Genomic DNA, 15,291 nt, shown 5'->3' on the forward strand with positions numbered 1-15,291 from the left:
ATACATATATATATTGATTTCATCTCATTATCAATCATCCAGTCTATATTAGCAGCAGACACAGTACGTTAGTCCACGGCTGTAGCTACCTCTGTGTCGGCACTCGGCAGTCCATCCATAATTGTATACCACCTACCCGTGGTTTTTTTTTTTCTTTCTTCTTTGTACATACTACTATAGAGTATAGTAGCTTACTGTAGCAGTCTGCGGTGCTGCTGAGCTGACAGTGTCCAGCAGGTCCGTCATCAGTCATCATTACCTAATAAATATATTATCTACCTGTCCGGCTGCAGTACTAGTGATATTATATATACATACATATATATATTGATTTCATCTCATTATCAATCATCCAGTCTATATTAGCAGCAGACACAGTACGTTAGTCCACGGCTGTAGCTACCTCTGTGTCGGCACTCGGCAGTCCATCCATAATTGTATACCACCTACCCGTGTTTTTTTTTTCTTTCTTCTTTGTCCATACTACTATAGTATAGTAGCTTACTGTAGCAGTCTGCGGTGCTGCTGAGCTGACAGTGTCCAGCAGGTCCGTCATCAGTCATCATTACCTAATAAATATATTATCTACCTGTCCGGCTGCAGTACTAGTGATATTATATATACATACATATATATATTGATTTCATCTCATTATCAATCATCCAGTCTATATTAGCAGCAGACACAGTACGTTAGTCCACGGCTGTAGCTACCTCTGTGTCGGCACTCGGCAGTCCATCCATAATTGTATACCACCTACCCGTGGTTTTTTCTTTTTCTTTCTTCTTTGTACATACTACTATAGTATAGTAGCTTACTGTAGCAGTCTGCGGTGCTGCTGAGCTGACAGTGTCCAGCAGGTCCGTCATCAGTCATCATTACCTAATAAATATATTATCTACCTGTCCGGCTGCAGTACTAGTGATATTATATATACATACATATATATATTGATTTCATCTCATTATCAATCATCCAGTCTATATTAGCAGCAGACACAGTACGTTAGTCCACGGCTGTAGCTACCTCTGTGTCGGCACTCGGCAGTCCATCCATAAGTATACTAGTATCCATCCATCTCCATTGTTTACCTGAGGTGCCTTTTAGTTGTGCCTATTAAAATATGGAGAACAAAAATGTTGAGGTTCCAAAATTAGGGAAAGATCAAGATCCACTTCCACCTCGTGCTGAAGCTGCTGCCACTAGTCATGGCCGAGACGATGAAATGCCAGCAACGTCGTCTGCCAAGGCCGATGCCCAATGTCATAGTACAGAGCATGTCAAATCCAAAACACCAAATATCAGTAAAAAAAGGACTCCAAAACCTAAAATAAAATTGTCGGAGGAGAAGCGTAAACTTGCCAATATGCCATTTACCACACGGAGTGGCAAGGAACGGCTGAGGCCCTGGCCTATGTTCATGGCTAGTGGTTCAGCTTCACATGAGGATGGAAGCACTCAGCCTCTCGCTAGAAAACTGAAAAGACTCAAGCTGGCAAAAGCACCGCAAAGAACTGTGCGTTCTTCGAAATCCCAAATCCACAAGGAGAGTCCAATTGTGTCGGTTGCGATGCCTGACCTTCCCAACACTGGACGTGAAGAGCATGCGCCTTCCACCATTTGCACGCCCCCTGCAAGAGCTGGAAGGAGCACCCGCAGTCCAGTTCCTGATAGTCAGATTGAAGATGTCAGTGTTGAAGTACACCAGGATGAGGAGGATATGGGTGTTGCTGGCGCTGGGGAGGAAATTGACCAGGAGGATTCTGATGGTGAGGTGGTTTGTTTAAGTCAGGCACCCGGGGAGACACCTGTTGTCCGTGGGAGGAATATGGCCGTTGACATGCCTGGTGAAACTACCAAAAAAATCAGCTCTTCAGTGTGGAGGTATTTCAACAGAAAAGCGGACAACAGGTGTCAAGCCGTGTGTTGCCTTTGTCAAGCTGTAATAAGTAGGGGTAAGGACGTTAACCACCTCGGAACATCCTCCCTTATACGTCACCTGCAGCGCATTCATAATAAGTCAGTGACAAGTTCAAAAACTTTGGGCGACAGCGGAAGCAGTCCACTGACCAGTAAATCCCTTCCTCTTGTAACCAAGCTCACGCAAACCACCCCACCAACTCCCTCAGTGTCAATTTCCTCCTTCCCCAGGAATGCCAATAGTCCTGCAGGCCATGTCACTGGCAATTCTGACGAGTCCTCTCCTGCCTGGGATTCCTCCGATGCATCCTTGCGTGTAACGCCTACTGCTGCTGGCGCTGCTGTTGTTGCTGCTGGGAGTCGATGGTCATCCCAGAGGGGAAGTCGTAAGCCCACTTGTACTACTTCCAGTAAGCAATTGACTGTCCAACAGTCCTTTGCGAGGAAGATGAAATATCACAGCAGTCATCCTGCTGCAAAGCGGATAACTGAGGCCTTGACAACTATGTTGGTGTTAGACGTGCGTCCGGTATCCGCCGTTAGTTCACAGGGAACTAGAAAATTTATTGAGGCAGTGTGCCCCCGTTACCAAATACCATCTAGGTTCCACTTCTCTAGGCAGGCGATACCGAGAATGTACACGGACGTCAGAAAAAGACTCACCAGTGTCCTAAAAAATGCAGTTGTACCCAATGTCCACTTAACCACGGACATGTGGACAAGTGGAGCAGGGCAGGGTCAGGACTATATGACTGTGACAGCCCACTGGGTAGATGTATGGACTCCCGCCGCAAGAACAGCAGCGGCGGCACCAGTAGCAGCATCTCGCAAACGCCAACTCTTTCCTAGGCAGGCTACGCTTTGTATCACCGCTTTCCAGAATACGCACACAGCTGAAAACCTCTTACGGCAACTGAGGAAGATCATCGCGGAATGGCTTACCCCAATTGGACTCTCCTGTGGATTTGTGGCATCGGACAACGCCAGCAATATTGTGTGTGCATTAAATATGGGCAAATTCCAGCACGTCCCATGTTTTGCACATACCTTGAATTTGGTGGTGCAGAATTTTTTAAAAAACGACAGTGGCGTGCAAGAGATGCTGTCGGTGGCCAGAAGAATTGCGGGACACTTTCGGCGTACAGGCACCACGTACAGAAGACTGGAGCACCACCAAAAACTACTGAACCTGCCCTGCCATCATCTGAAGCAAGAAGTGGTAACGAGCTGGAATTCAACCCTCTATATGCTTCAGAGGTTGGAGGAGCAGCAAAAGGCCATTCAAGCCTATACAATTGAGCACGATATAGGAGGTGGAATGCACCTGTCTCAAGCGCAGTGGAGAATGATTTCAACGTTGTGCAAGGTTCTGATGCCCTTTGAACTTGCTACACGTGAAGTCAGTTCAGACACTGCCAGCCTGAGTCAGGTCATTCCCCTCATCAGGCTTTTGCAGAAGAAGCTGGAGACATTGAAGGAGGAGCTAACACGGAGCGATTCCGCTAGGCATGTGGGACTTGTGGATGGAGCCCTTAATTCGCTTAACAAGGATTCACGGGTGGTCAATCTGTTGAAATCAGAGCACTACATTTTGGCCACCGTGCTCGATCCTAGATTTAAAGCCTACCTTGGATCTCTCTTTCCGGCAGACACAAGTCTGCTGGGGTTGAAAGAGCTGCTGGTGAGAAAATTGTCAAGTCAAGCGGAACGCGACCTGTCAACATCTCTTCCTTCACATTCTCCCGCAACTGGGGGTGCGAGGAAAAGGCTCAGAATTCCGAGCCCACCCGCTGGCGGTGATGCAGGGCAGTCTGGAGCGACTGCTGATGCTGACATCTGGTCCGGACTGAAGGACCTGACAACGATTACGGACATGTCGTCTACTGTCACTGCATATGATTCTCTAACCATTGAAAGAATGGTGGAGGATTATATGAGTGACCGCATCCAAGTAGGCACGTCACACAGTCCGTACTTATACTGGCAGGAAAAAGAGGCAATTTGGAGGCCCTTGCACAAACTGGCTTTATTCTACCTAAGTTGCCCTCCCACAAGTGTGTACTCCGAAAGAGTGTTTAGTACCGCCGCTCACCTTGTCAACAATCGGCGTACGAGGTTACATCCAGAAAATGTGGAGAAGATGATGTTCATTAAAATGAATTATAATCAATTCCTCCGTGGAGACATTGACCAGCAGCAATTGCCTCCACAAAGTACACAGGGAGCTGAGATGGTGGATTCCAGTGGGGACGAATTGATAATCTGTGAGGAGGGGGATGTACACGGTGATATATCGGAGGATGATGATGAGGTGGACATCTTGCCTCTGTAGAGCCAGTTTGTGCAAGGAGAGATTAATTGCTTCTTTTTTGGTGGGGGTCCAAACCAACCCGTCATTTCAGTCACAGTCGTGTGGCAGACCCTGTCACTGAAATGATGGGTTGGTTAAAGTGTGCATGTCCTGTTTATACAACATAAGGGTGGGTGGGAGGGCCCAAGGACAATTCCATCTTGCACCTCTTTTTTCTTTAATTTTTCTTTGCGTCATGTGCTGTTTGGGGAGGGTTTTTTGGAAGGGACATCCTGCGTGACACTGCAGTGCCACTCCTAGATGGGCCCGGTGTTTGTGTCGGCCACTAGGGTCGCTTATCTTACTCACACAGCTACCTCATTGCGCCTCTTTTTTTCTTTGCGTCATGTGCTGTTTGGGGAGGGTTTTTTGGAAGGGACATCCTGCGTGACACTGCAGTGCCACTCCTAGATGGGCCCGGTGTTTGTGTCAGCCACTAGGGTCGCAAATCTTACTCACACAGCTACCTCATTGCGCATCATGTGCTGTTTGGGGAGGGTTTTTTGGAAGGGACATCCTGCGTGACACTGCAGTGACACTCCTAGATGGGCCCGGTGTTTGTGTCGGCCACTAGGGTCGCTTATCTTACTCACACAGCTACCTCATTGCGCCTCTTTTTTTCTTTGCGTCATGTGCTGTTTGGGGAGGGTTTTTTGGAAGGGACATCCTGCGTGACACTGCAGTGACACTCCTAGATGGGCCCGGTGTTTGTGTCGGCCACTAGGGTCGCTTATCTTACTCACACAGCTACCTCATTGCGCCTCTTTTTTTCTTTGCGTCATGTGCTGTTTGGGGAGGGTTTTTTGGAAGGGACATCCTGCGTGACACTGCAGTGCCACTCCTAGATGGGCCCGGTGTTTGTGTCGGCCACTAGGGTCGCTTATCTTACTCACACAGCTACCTCATTGCGCCTCTTTTTTTCTTTGCGTCATGTGCTGTTTGGGGAGGGTTTTTTGGAAGGGACATCCTGCGTGACACTGCAGTGACACTCCTAGATGGGCCCGGTGTTTGTGTCGGCCACTAGGGTCGCTTATCTTACTCACACAGCTACCTCATTGCGCCTCTTTTTTTCTTTGCGTCATGTGCTGTTTGGGGAGGGTTTTTTGGAAGGGACATCCTGCGTGACACTGCAGTGACACTCCTAGATGGGCCCGGTGTTTGTGTCGGCCACTAGGGTCGCTTATCTTACTCACACAGCTACCTCATTGCGCCTCTTGTTTTCTTTGCGTCATGTGCTGTTTGGGGAGGGTTTTTTGGAAGGGACATCCTGCGTGACACTGCAGTGCCACTCCTAGATGGGCCCGGTGTTTGTGTCAGCCACTAGGGTCGCAAATCTTACTCACACAGCTACCTCATTGCGCCTCTTTTTTTCTTTGCATCATGTGCTGTTTGGGGAGGGTTTTTTGGAAGGGACATCCTGCGTGACACTGCAGTGACACTCCTAGATGGGCCCGGTGTTTGTGTCGGCCACTAAGGTCGCTTATCTTACTCACACAGCTACCTCATTGCGCCTCTTTTTTTCTTTGCGTCATGTGCTGTTTGGGGAGGGTTTTTTGGAAGGGACATCCTGCGTGACACTGCAGTGACACTCCTAGATGGGCCCGGTGTTTGTGTCGGCCACTAGGGTCGCTTATCTTACTCACACAGCTACCTCATTGCGCCTCTTTTTTTCTTTGCGTCATGTGCTGTTTGGGGAGGGTTTTTTGGAAGGGACATCCTGCGTGACACTGCAGTGCCACTCCTAGATGGGCCCGGTGTTTGTGTCGGCCACTAGGGTCGCTTATCTTACTCACACAGCTACCTCATTGCGCCTCTTTTTTTCTTTGCGCCATGTGCTGTTTGGGGAGGGTTTTTTGGAAGGGACATCCTGCGTGACACTGCAGTGACACTCCTAGATGGGCCCGGTGTTTGTGTCGGCCACTAGGGTTGCTTATCTTACTCACACAGCTACCTCATTGCGCCTCTTTTTTTCTTTGCGTCATGTGCTGTTTGGGGAGGGTTTTTTGGAAGGGCCATCCTGCGTGACACTGCAGTGCCACTCCTAGATGGGCCCGGTGTTTGTGTCGGCCACTAGGGTCGCTTAGCTTAGTCATCCAGCGACCTAGGTGCAAATTTTAGGACTAAAAATAATATTGTGAGGTGTGAGGTATTCAGAATAGACTGAAAATGAGTGTAAATTATGGTTTTTGAGGTTAATAATACTTTGGGATCAAAATGACCCCCAAATTCTATGATTTAAGCTGTTTTTTAGTGTTTTTTGAAAAAAACACCCGAATTCAAAACACACCCGAATCCGACAAAAAAAATTCGGTGAGGTTTTGCCAAAACGCGGTCGAACCCAAAACACGGCCGCGGAACCGAACCCAAAACCAAAACACAAAACCCGAAAAATTTCCGGCGCTCATCTCTAGTTTCTGCACAGCCCAGGACTTACTCACATGCTGCGACGATCTTGGCCAGCGGTGACGTCAGGATCCCTCCTCCGGAATGGCCGGGCACGCCTGCGTTTTTTCCGACACTCCCAGAAAACGGTGAGTTGGACATACACAAAGATGGTAATTCCCATGTTAGCAGTTGGGCAAAACCATGTGCACTGCAGGGGGGGAGGGAGGGGGGGGGGGCAGATATAACATGTGCAGAGAGTTAGATTTGGGTGGGGTGCGTTCAAACTGAAATCTAACTTGCAGTGTAAAAATAAAGCAGACAGTATTTATCCTGCACAGAAACAAAATAACCCATCTAACTCTCTCTGCACATGTTATATCTGCTCCCCCCCCCCTGCAGTGCACATGGTTTTGCCCAACTGCTAACAAATTTGCTGCTGCGATCAACTCTGAATTACCCCCATAGCCCGGGGCAACTCATTCTCACCATGGGAGACAGTACATACCCATTGAGGATGAATATAAACCTATACATACTGTGTGCAGAAACTTTTCTTAACTGATTTGATATACATTGTGTTATTAATACTGTACTTCTGTTTATGCTGTTAAAGGGATATTACTGGTATTTTGCATCACTGTAATATAGTAACATTAATCATATTCATTACTTATTATTAGAGATGTGCACCGGAAATTTTTCGGGTTTTGTGTTTTGGTTTTGGATTCGGTTCAGCGGCCGTGTTTTGGATTCGGACGCGTTTTGGCAAAACCACCCTTAAAATTTTTTGTCTGATTCGGGTGTTTTTTTTTCAAAAACACCTCAAAAACAGCTTAAATCATAGAATTTGGGGGTAATTTTGATCCTATAGTATTATTCATCTCAATAACCATAATTTCCACTCATTTCCAGTCTATTCTGAACACCTCACACCTCACAATACTATTTTTAGTCCTAAAATTTGCACCGAGGTCGCTGGATGACTAAGCAAAGCGACCCAAGAGGGCGGCACAAACACCTGGTCCATCTAGGAGTGGCACTGCAGTGTCAGACAGGATGGCACTTAAAAAAATTGGACCCAAACAGCACATGACGCAAAGAAAAGAGAAAAAGAGGTGCACTGTGGTCGCAGGACGGCTAAGCTAAGCGACACAAACACCTCAATATCACAGGAATTATTCGTTCTAATCAATGGTATTATTGGTCCAAATCACTGGAAGAAAATGACAAAATCACTGGAATTATTCGTTCTAATCAATGGTATTATTGGTCCAAATCACTGGAAGAAAATTACAAAATCACTGGAATTAAATGGCAGTACCACTGGACATATACGGAAGTGTCAGACAGGATGGCACTTAAAAAAATTGGCCCCAAACAGCACATGATGCAAAGAAAAGAGAAAAAGAGGTGCACTGTGGTCGCTGGATGGCTAAGCTAAGCTAAGCGACACAAACACCTCAATATCACAGGAATTATTTGTTTTAATCAATGGTATTATTGGTCCAAATCACTGGAAGAAAATGAGAAAATCACAGGAATTATTTGTTCTAATCAATGGTATTATTGGTCCAAATCACTGGAAGAAAATGACAAAATCACAGCAATTATTCGTTCTAATCAATGGTATTATTGGTCCAAATCACTGGAAGAAAATGACAAAATCACTGGAATCATTAGGCAAGATCACTGTAATTAATAATTAATTATAAATCACTGATATTAATTGGTAAAATCTCGCTATCGCCTGCCTAGTGAAGTGGAATCTAGATGGGATTTTGTACCGGGGACACAATAACTTCATCAATTGTCTAAATCCCAATGCACTAATGGCGGAAAACGGGCGCACGTCTAACAGTGCACTGATTATACTGAGAACTGATTATACTGATCAATCACTGATTATACTGAGCACTGATTTTACTGAGCACTGATGATACTACGGAGAACTGACACTGAGCAGCGAGAACAGCACTGGACTATTGTACTGTAGTATACTGGTCACCACAATGCTGCACTATACTACTATATACTGCTCACAATGCAGCACAGATATGGATACTTGAAGTGACACAGCGGAACTGCAAGATACAGCAATGGCCTACTGTACTGTACAACTATATACTGCTGGTCACCAAAATGCTGCACTGTACTACTATATATATACTGCTCACAACAATGCAGCACAGATGTGGATACTTGAAGTGACACAGCGGAACTGCAAGATACAGCAATGGCCTACTGTACTGTACAACTATATACTGTTGGTCACCAAAATGCTGCACTGTACTACTATACTGCTCACAACAATGCAGCACAGATATGGAAACTTGAAGTGACACGGAGCTGCAAGATACAGCAATGGCCTACTGTACTGTACAACTATATACTGTTGGTCACCAAAATTATGCACTGTACTACTATATATACTGCTCACAACAATGCAGCACAGATATGGAAACTTGAAGTGACACGGAGCTGCAAGATACAGCAATGGCCTACTGTACTGTACAACTATATACTGTTGGTCACCAAGTTGCTGCACTGTACTACTATATATACTGCTCACAACAATGCAGCACAGATATGGAATGGATACTTGAAGTGACACAGAGCTGCAAGATACAGCAATGGCCTACTGTACTGTACTATACTGGTGGTCACCAAAATGCTGCACTGTACTACTATATAGTATACTGGTCACACAATAATGCAGCAGATATTGAGTACTGATCAGGATACTGTCTAGAACTGAGTCTGACACGGAGCTGCAAGATACAGCAATGGCCTACTGTACTGTACTATTATATACTGGTGGTCCCCACAATGCAGCACACTGAGCACAGATATTTTCAGCACACTGAGCCCAGATATGGAGCTTTTCAGGGAGAGAACGTAGCCACGTCCTCTCCGTTCAATCTCCAATGCACGAGTGAAAATGGCGGCGACGCGTGGCTCTTTATATGGAATACGAATCTCGCAAGAATCCGACAGCGGGATGATGACGTTCGGCCTCGTTCCGGTTAACCGAGCAAGGCGGGAAGATCCGAGGCTGCCTCGGATCCGTGTAAAATACGTGAAGTTCGGGGAGGTTCGGATCTCGACGAACCGATCCCGCTCATCTCTACTTATTATGTTTATATGCCAATGCAATAAGTATGACATTGAGATCATTAATAGATGTATCTTTGCAACCTTAACCAGAAATGGTGAGATATACAGTAGATGTTTTCAATTATGTTTTCAATACTGTAACACAAATGATATGGGTTTTATACTGCCCCCTAATGAGAGATAGAGCCCCATCAGGGGGTATTTTCCTTTCTTTGTTTTTGGACAGTATATAATTACCACTGTGGCTGTGTCACATTTAGCATGGTATGCCCCTATAATCTCTATGAATAGAATTGTGTTATTTCATGTTACCTTGATACAGAAACCCACATCTATGCCTGTAATAGAAGGTGTGAATGGGAAAACACAGGGGTAGAAGTCCTAAAAGAAGAAACTCAGTCGTATGTATCAATGGTCCTATAAATGGTGCTATGCATGGGAAGCAGTCAGGAACCCGGCTGTCGGTATTCCGGCAGTCAAAATATCGACGCCGGAATACCGACCCTATTCTGAATGACGACACCAGCAATCAGAATGGGTACACCACCCCGGTGCCAGAATACCAACAGTCGGGATCGCGAACGAGGACAGACCATGGCGCACCACATGTAAGCCACAGGGGGGAAGGTTAGGTTTAGGCTGCGGTTGGGGGTTGGGGAGATTTAGGGTTAGGTGGCGAGATTTTGAGAAACTGCTTGAAATGCACCTAAAAATACCCTAAATATCTAACTGGAATGTGCAAAATGTGTCCCACATGAAGTAGAAACAGCCAGGCTGCCCTCCGACGAGGCAGAGAACTCTCCACTACACGTGCCTTGTCAACATCTTCATCTCATTGCAATCATTTCATCCTGCATACGTAACGATCATCTGTACTTTGCGGCATGTGCCATGCGTCCGTTAGGACCTGACTCAGGCCCCATGTGAACGGATTAGAAATAGATATAGAGATACAATATGTGCTGCCACTAGCGCCTAGTGAAGCAATAGGCTAAATTAGCCAACAGTATGGCCGCCTCCATAAGTAAAGGTAATGTCTGCATGCTAAAAAAAAAAAACCCCAAAAAAGCATAATAAAATGTATTGTAACTTACGCTCTCCACACCACGTCTCGAATCAGGCATGCAGCAGGGACCAGCAATAATCCAAGCCAGAAATATCCACACTTTAGCACCATTCCCGCCTGGAAAGACAAAAAAAAGTTAGGAATACAGAAGCAAAGATCAGTACAGTGTAGGCACAGTTATGTTTATGGCTATTGCATCCCAGTTTTATCATCTTTATTAAAATTGTGGAAATACATTATACATATATGAGGCTGCAAATTCATATAGCAATGGGCAGGGTTTTAGGAAACACCCCATGTGATGTGAGTATTTGTAAATACAGGGATGGGGAACCTTTGGCCCTCCAGCTGTTGTTGAACTACACATACCAGCATGCCTTGCTACAGTTTTGCTATTTGGCCATGCTAAAACTGTTGCAGGGCATGCTGGAATGTGTAGTTCAACAACAGCTGGAGGGCCAAAGGTTCTCCATCCCTGGTATAATATAACTGCAGTGTAATCTGCTGCACGCTCCGTGCACACTCAGAGAAAGGCATGTAACCGCCCAACTTGTCTAATGAAAAGTGGCTCCACCAGCATGTAGCACTGTCCGCCAGCTACTAATAGTGATCGGCAATGTTTCTATATACGTTATTACTACTAGCTTTCATTATTAATGCATTGCAAAACTTCTGCTGCACCGTACAGTGTAACATGACCCATCATAAGCACCATACATTTATACTACTGTGTGTCTAGATTTGTTCTGCGACTCTGGGGGTTACTCAAGAGATGAACGCAGATGGCTGCATACACAGCCAGATCTGCGTTCATCTCTGCACATGCTGGGGGCCGCCCAGCACAGGCCAAGGTCGCCCAGCATGTGTGAGGCCGCCTCCTGATGCATCCGCAATCTAATTGTGAATGCATGGGATCTAAGGTTGACCCCTGGCAGCGCAGCCAGGTGGTCAGTGGCCATTTTTTAATCGGAGCGGCTGCGTGTGACGTCACGCGGCCACCCTTAAAATGGTCCTGGCCCACCCTCGTTTTCCCATTGCCACCTCCGCGATATTGTAACTCCACCCACGCAACACCGTAACTCCGCTCCCACAATGGCCTCGCCTGTCAATCACATTGTAGTCATATCCATCGGATATGCGACCGCAATGTGTATGGTTGTGCAGCCATCCACCAGCAAACTGCGCTGCAGGCCACTGTTGCAGCCGGGTCTGAATGACCCTCTCTGTATGAAAAAAAAAAATCGAGATGCATGAGTGGCACAACCTCGGAGGCATGTGCAGATGAAACTCATCGTTCCACTATGTCTGACATCTCCGCTGCAACAGCGTCAGGCGCCCAGTATCAGTGAACAGGACTAAGGGGCTTATAGGCTACAATGTAGAAAATGTCACTTCCCTTTTTATACTTCGCTAGGGTGGGCTCTTGTGTCCTAGGCCGGGATGTAATGAAGTTCGAATTCAGCGTCCGTACGGGATGCTGGCCAAGCTAGGACGATTTTTTAAAGGGGCAACCATTTACAAGGCTAAACCATGCCTTGTAAATGATTGCCTCTTTAAAAAAAACAGGATTTTAATTACCCACAGGTAAATCCTTTTCTCGTAGTCCGTAGGGAATACTGGGAAGCCATTTAGTACCAATGGGTATAGATGGGTCCACTAGGAACCATGGGCACTATAGAAGTTTGATTAGGTGTGCTGGCTCCTCCCTCTATGCTCCTCCTACCAGACTCAGTCTAGGAAACTGTGCCCAAGGAGACGGACATACTTTGAGAGAAGGATATAGAAAAAGGAAAGTGGTGAGATTTCGAACCAGCACACACAGAACAAGAGGAATGCTAACCAAAACTTCTAAACAGTAACAGCTGAACCAAACAACATTACTTAACCAAGTAACAGTGCTGGAAAAACAAAGCACCGGGCGGGCGCCCAGTATCCTCTACGGACTACGAGAAAAGAATTTACCGGTAGGTAATTAAAATCCTATTTTCTCTTACATCCTAGGGGATACTGGGAATCCATCTAGTCCCACGGGGACGCACCAAAGCTCCCAAAACGGGTGGGAGAGTGCTGAGGTTCCTGCAGAACTGATTGACCAAACTGAAGATCCTCAGAGACCAAAATATCGAACTTGTAAAACTTAGCAAACATGTTCGAACCTGACAAGGCTGCTCAGCAGAGCTGCAGAGCCGAGACACACTGGGCAGCCACCCAAGAAAAACCCACCGACCCAGTAGAGTGGGCCTGTACAGATTTTGGAACCAGCAAGCCTGCCGTGGAATACGCATACTGGAAAGTGAGCCTAATCCAGCGTGCAATGGACTACCGTACTTTGAAGCAGGACGAACAACAAGCCCGATTTCCTGTGACAAGCTGTTCTCTTTACATATACCTTCGAAGCCTTCACAACATCTAAAGACTTTGAAGTAGCAGAGGTGTCCGTAACCACCTGGAACCACAATAGGTTGGTTTATGTGAAACGCTGACACCACCTTAGGAAGAAATTGCTGACGAGTCCAGAGTTCAGCTAGGTAGGGGCGCTTGTAAGATAACACCCCCAACTCCAACACGCATCTTGCTGAAGTCAAGGCCAACAGTGTGACGGTCTTTTACGTAAGGTACTTTACGTCTACCTCCTGTAACGGTTCAAACCAGTCCGATTGGAGGAACTGCAGCACCAAATTGAGATCCCAAGGTTCCGTGGGGGTTGCAGTATCTAATAGTATTATATCCAATGCTGCTGTGGAATACTACCGACAGGATGTGCTTATATTAACATACTATACCACCTGATGTTTTCATTTATTTCAATAGCTACACTGTATGCAACAGCAGTTAACACTGCTTCTTGTCAAAGACATTTACTCTCAAGCGAAGTTACAATGACATATTCATATGGTGTCTAGCTGTTAGTAATAAGACAGTCATTTATTGTAAGCATTCGTTCTTAAGTGATCCAATTATTACTACACACCTTTATTTGATACAACTGCCAATAATAAAACAGGCTAGATATTTTGATATTTATGGATCCAGTACAAGATTTAAATAGACAGTCTTTTTGGTAACTTTTGAGAAAGATACCTATTGTATATATTAATACACCAATTTAGTGTGGCTATCAAATTATCAATCATTATTAATTGCTAATCAATTAAGTAGCTACAGCTACATATTATATGTAGCTGTCGATTCAGTTACAGTTACGTACTGTTAACTAACACAGTGATAGAGGTAATATACAATTACTGTAATCATACAATGTTATTATATAAGAAAATATATGTGCGGGAGGTATGCCCTTACTGTGTTTAGTTGTCAGCAATAGAAACAGTTATCTGCAGAGAGTATCTGCTCCTAAGTGATTTAGCTACAGTGGTATACCCCTGTTTGGCAGAGCCGTTAGCAATAAGGGCAACATATAATTATTACATCTATATAATACTCCAAGAAATGCTGTAGAATACAATATTTGTCAGCTACAGCATTCACCAGTGTTGTACTTAATGTTGATGTATGATATTACTAACAGGGTGTGTCTACACTAACGCACTACATTATCTGATGATTTTCTCTTATTACAGTTACATTGTATATAACAGTGGATGTGTTACCCAATCATAGTCACATAATCCATTGTGTTTACCTGTCAGTAATAAAATAGTTATTTGCTGAAAATATTGACTCTTAAGGGTTCCAGCTACAGTTACACACTACTGATAATAAAGATAATATACAATTACTGTAACTATGTAATGCCATCATATAAGTGATCATATTGGCTACTATACCATAATAACCGTAATACAGTAATCCTTCAGGAACACATTGGATATTTGCGCAGATACTGAACCTGTGGATTGATCATAATCTTACAGATCAATTATAACAGAACATTTAGATCCGTAAGTGTTTCTTACTATACTAATCAAGTAGAATAATATAATACATGACACAGGTAGCGAGCCTTTGGTTTTAAGAAATTCACTTTATTTTGTTATTTCACTCACAGTTAGTATTTGTTGTATTGTATTGTCAAATATTTCGTCTTTTTTGGAACAATCTTAATGAACTTATTAAAAGTTAAATTTTAAAATTATTCAATGTGCGCCAACAAAGAGACATTCTTTGCTCTCCTTTTTTCTTTGGTTTATGTGAAACGCTGACACCACCTTAGGAAGAAATTGCTGACGAGTCCAGAGTTCAGCTAGGTAGGGGCGCTTGTAAGATAACACCCCCAACTCCAACACGCATCTTGCTGAAGTCAAGGCCAACAGTGTGACGGTCTTTTACGTAAGGTACTTTACGTCTACCTCCTGTAACGGTTCAAACCAGTCCGATTGGAGGAACTGCAGCACCAAATTGAGATCCCAAGGTTCCGTGGGGGTCACAAAGGGAGGTTGGATGTGCAGAACACACTTCAATAATGTCTGGACCTCAGGGAGAGAAGCCAATTGTT

The 15,291-nt window shown here is 45.0% G+C and overlaps 1 protein-coding gene across 1 annotated transcript in view; it reads right to left on the minus strand.

The window, feature by feature from the left end:
• The window catches only part of ATP8A2 (ATPase phospholipid transporting 8A2), a 1,320,460-nt gene that overhangs the window by 114,524 nt on the left and 1,190,645 nt on the right, over window positions 1-15,291 (minus strand). The window contains exon 34 of the mRNA XM_063951698.1: window positions 10,864-10,952. Within this exon, the coding sequence (XP_063807768.1) occupies window positions 10,864-10,952 (89 nt within the window). The remainder of the gene's footprint in view (window positions 1-10,863; window positions 10,953-15,291) is intronic.

This window comes from Pseudophryne corroboree, chromosome 2, assembly GCF_028390025.1.
Source record: "Pseudophryne corroboree isolate aPseCor3 chromosome 2, aPseCor3.hap2, whole genome shotgun sequence".
NCBI classification, from domain to species: Eukaryota; Metazoa; Chordata; class Amphibia; order Anura; family Myobatrachidae; genus Pseudophryne; species Pseudophryne corroboree.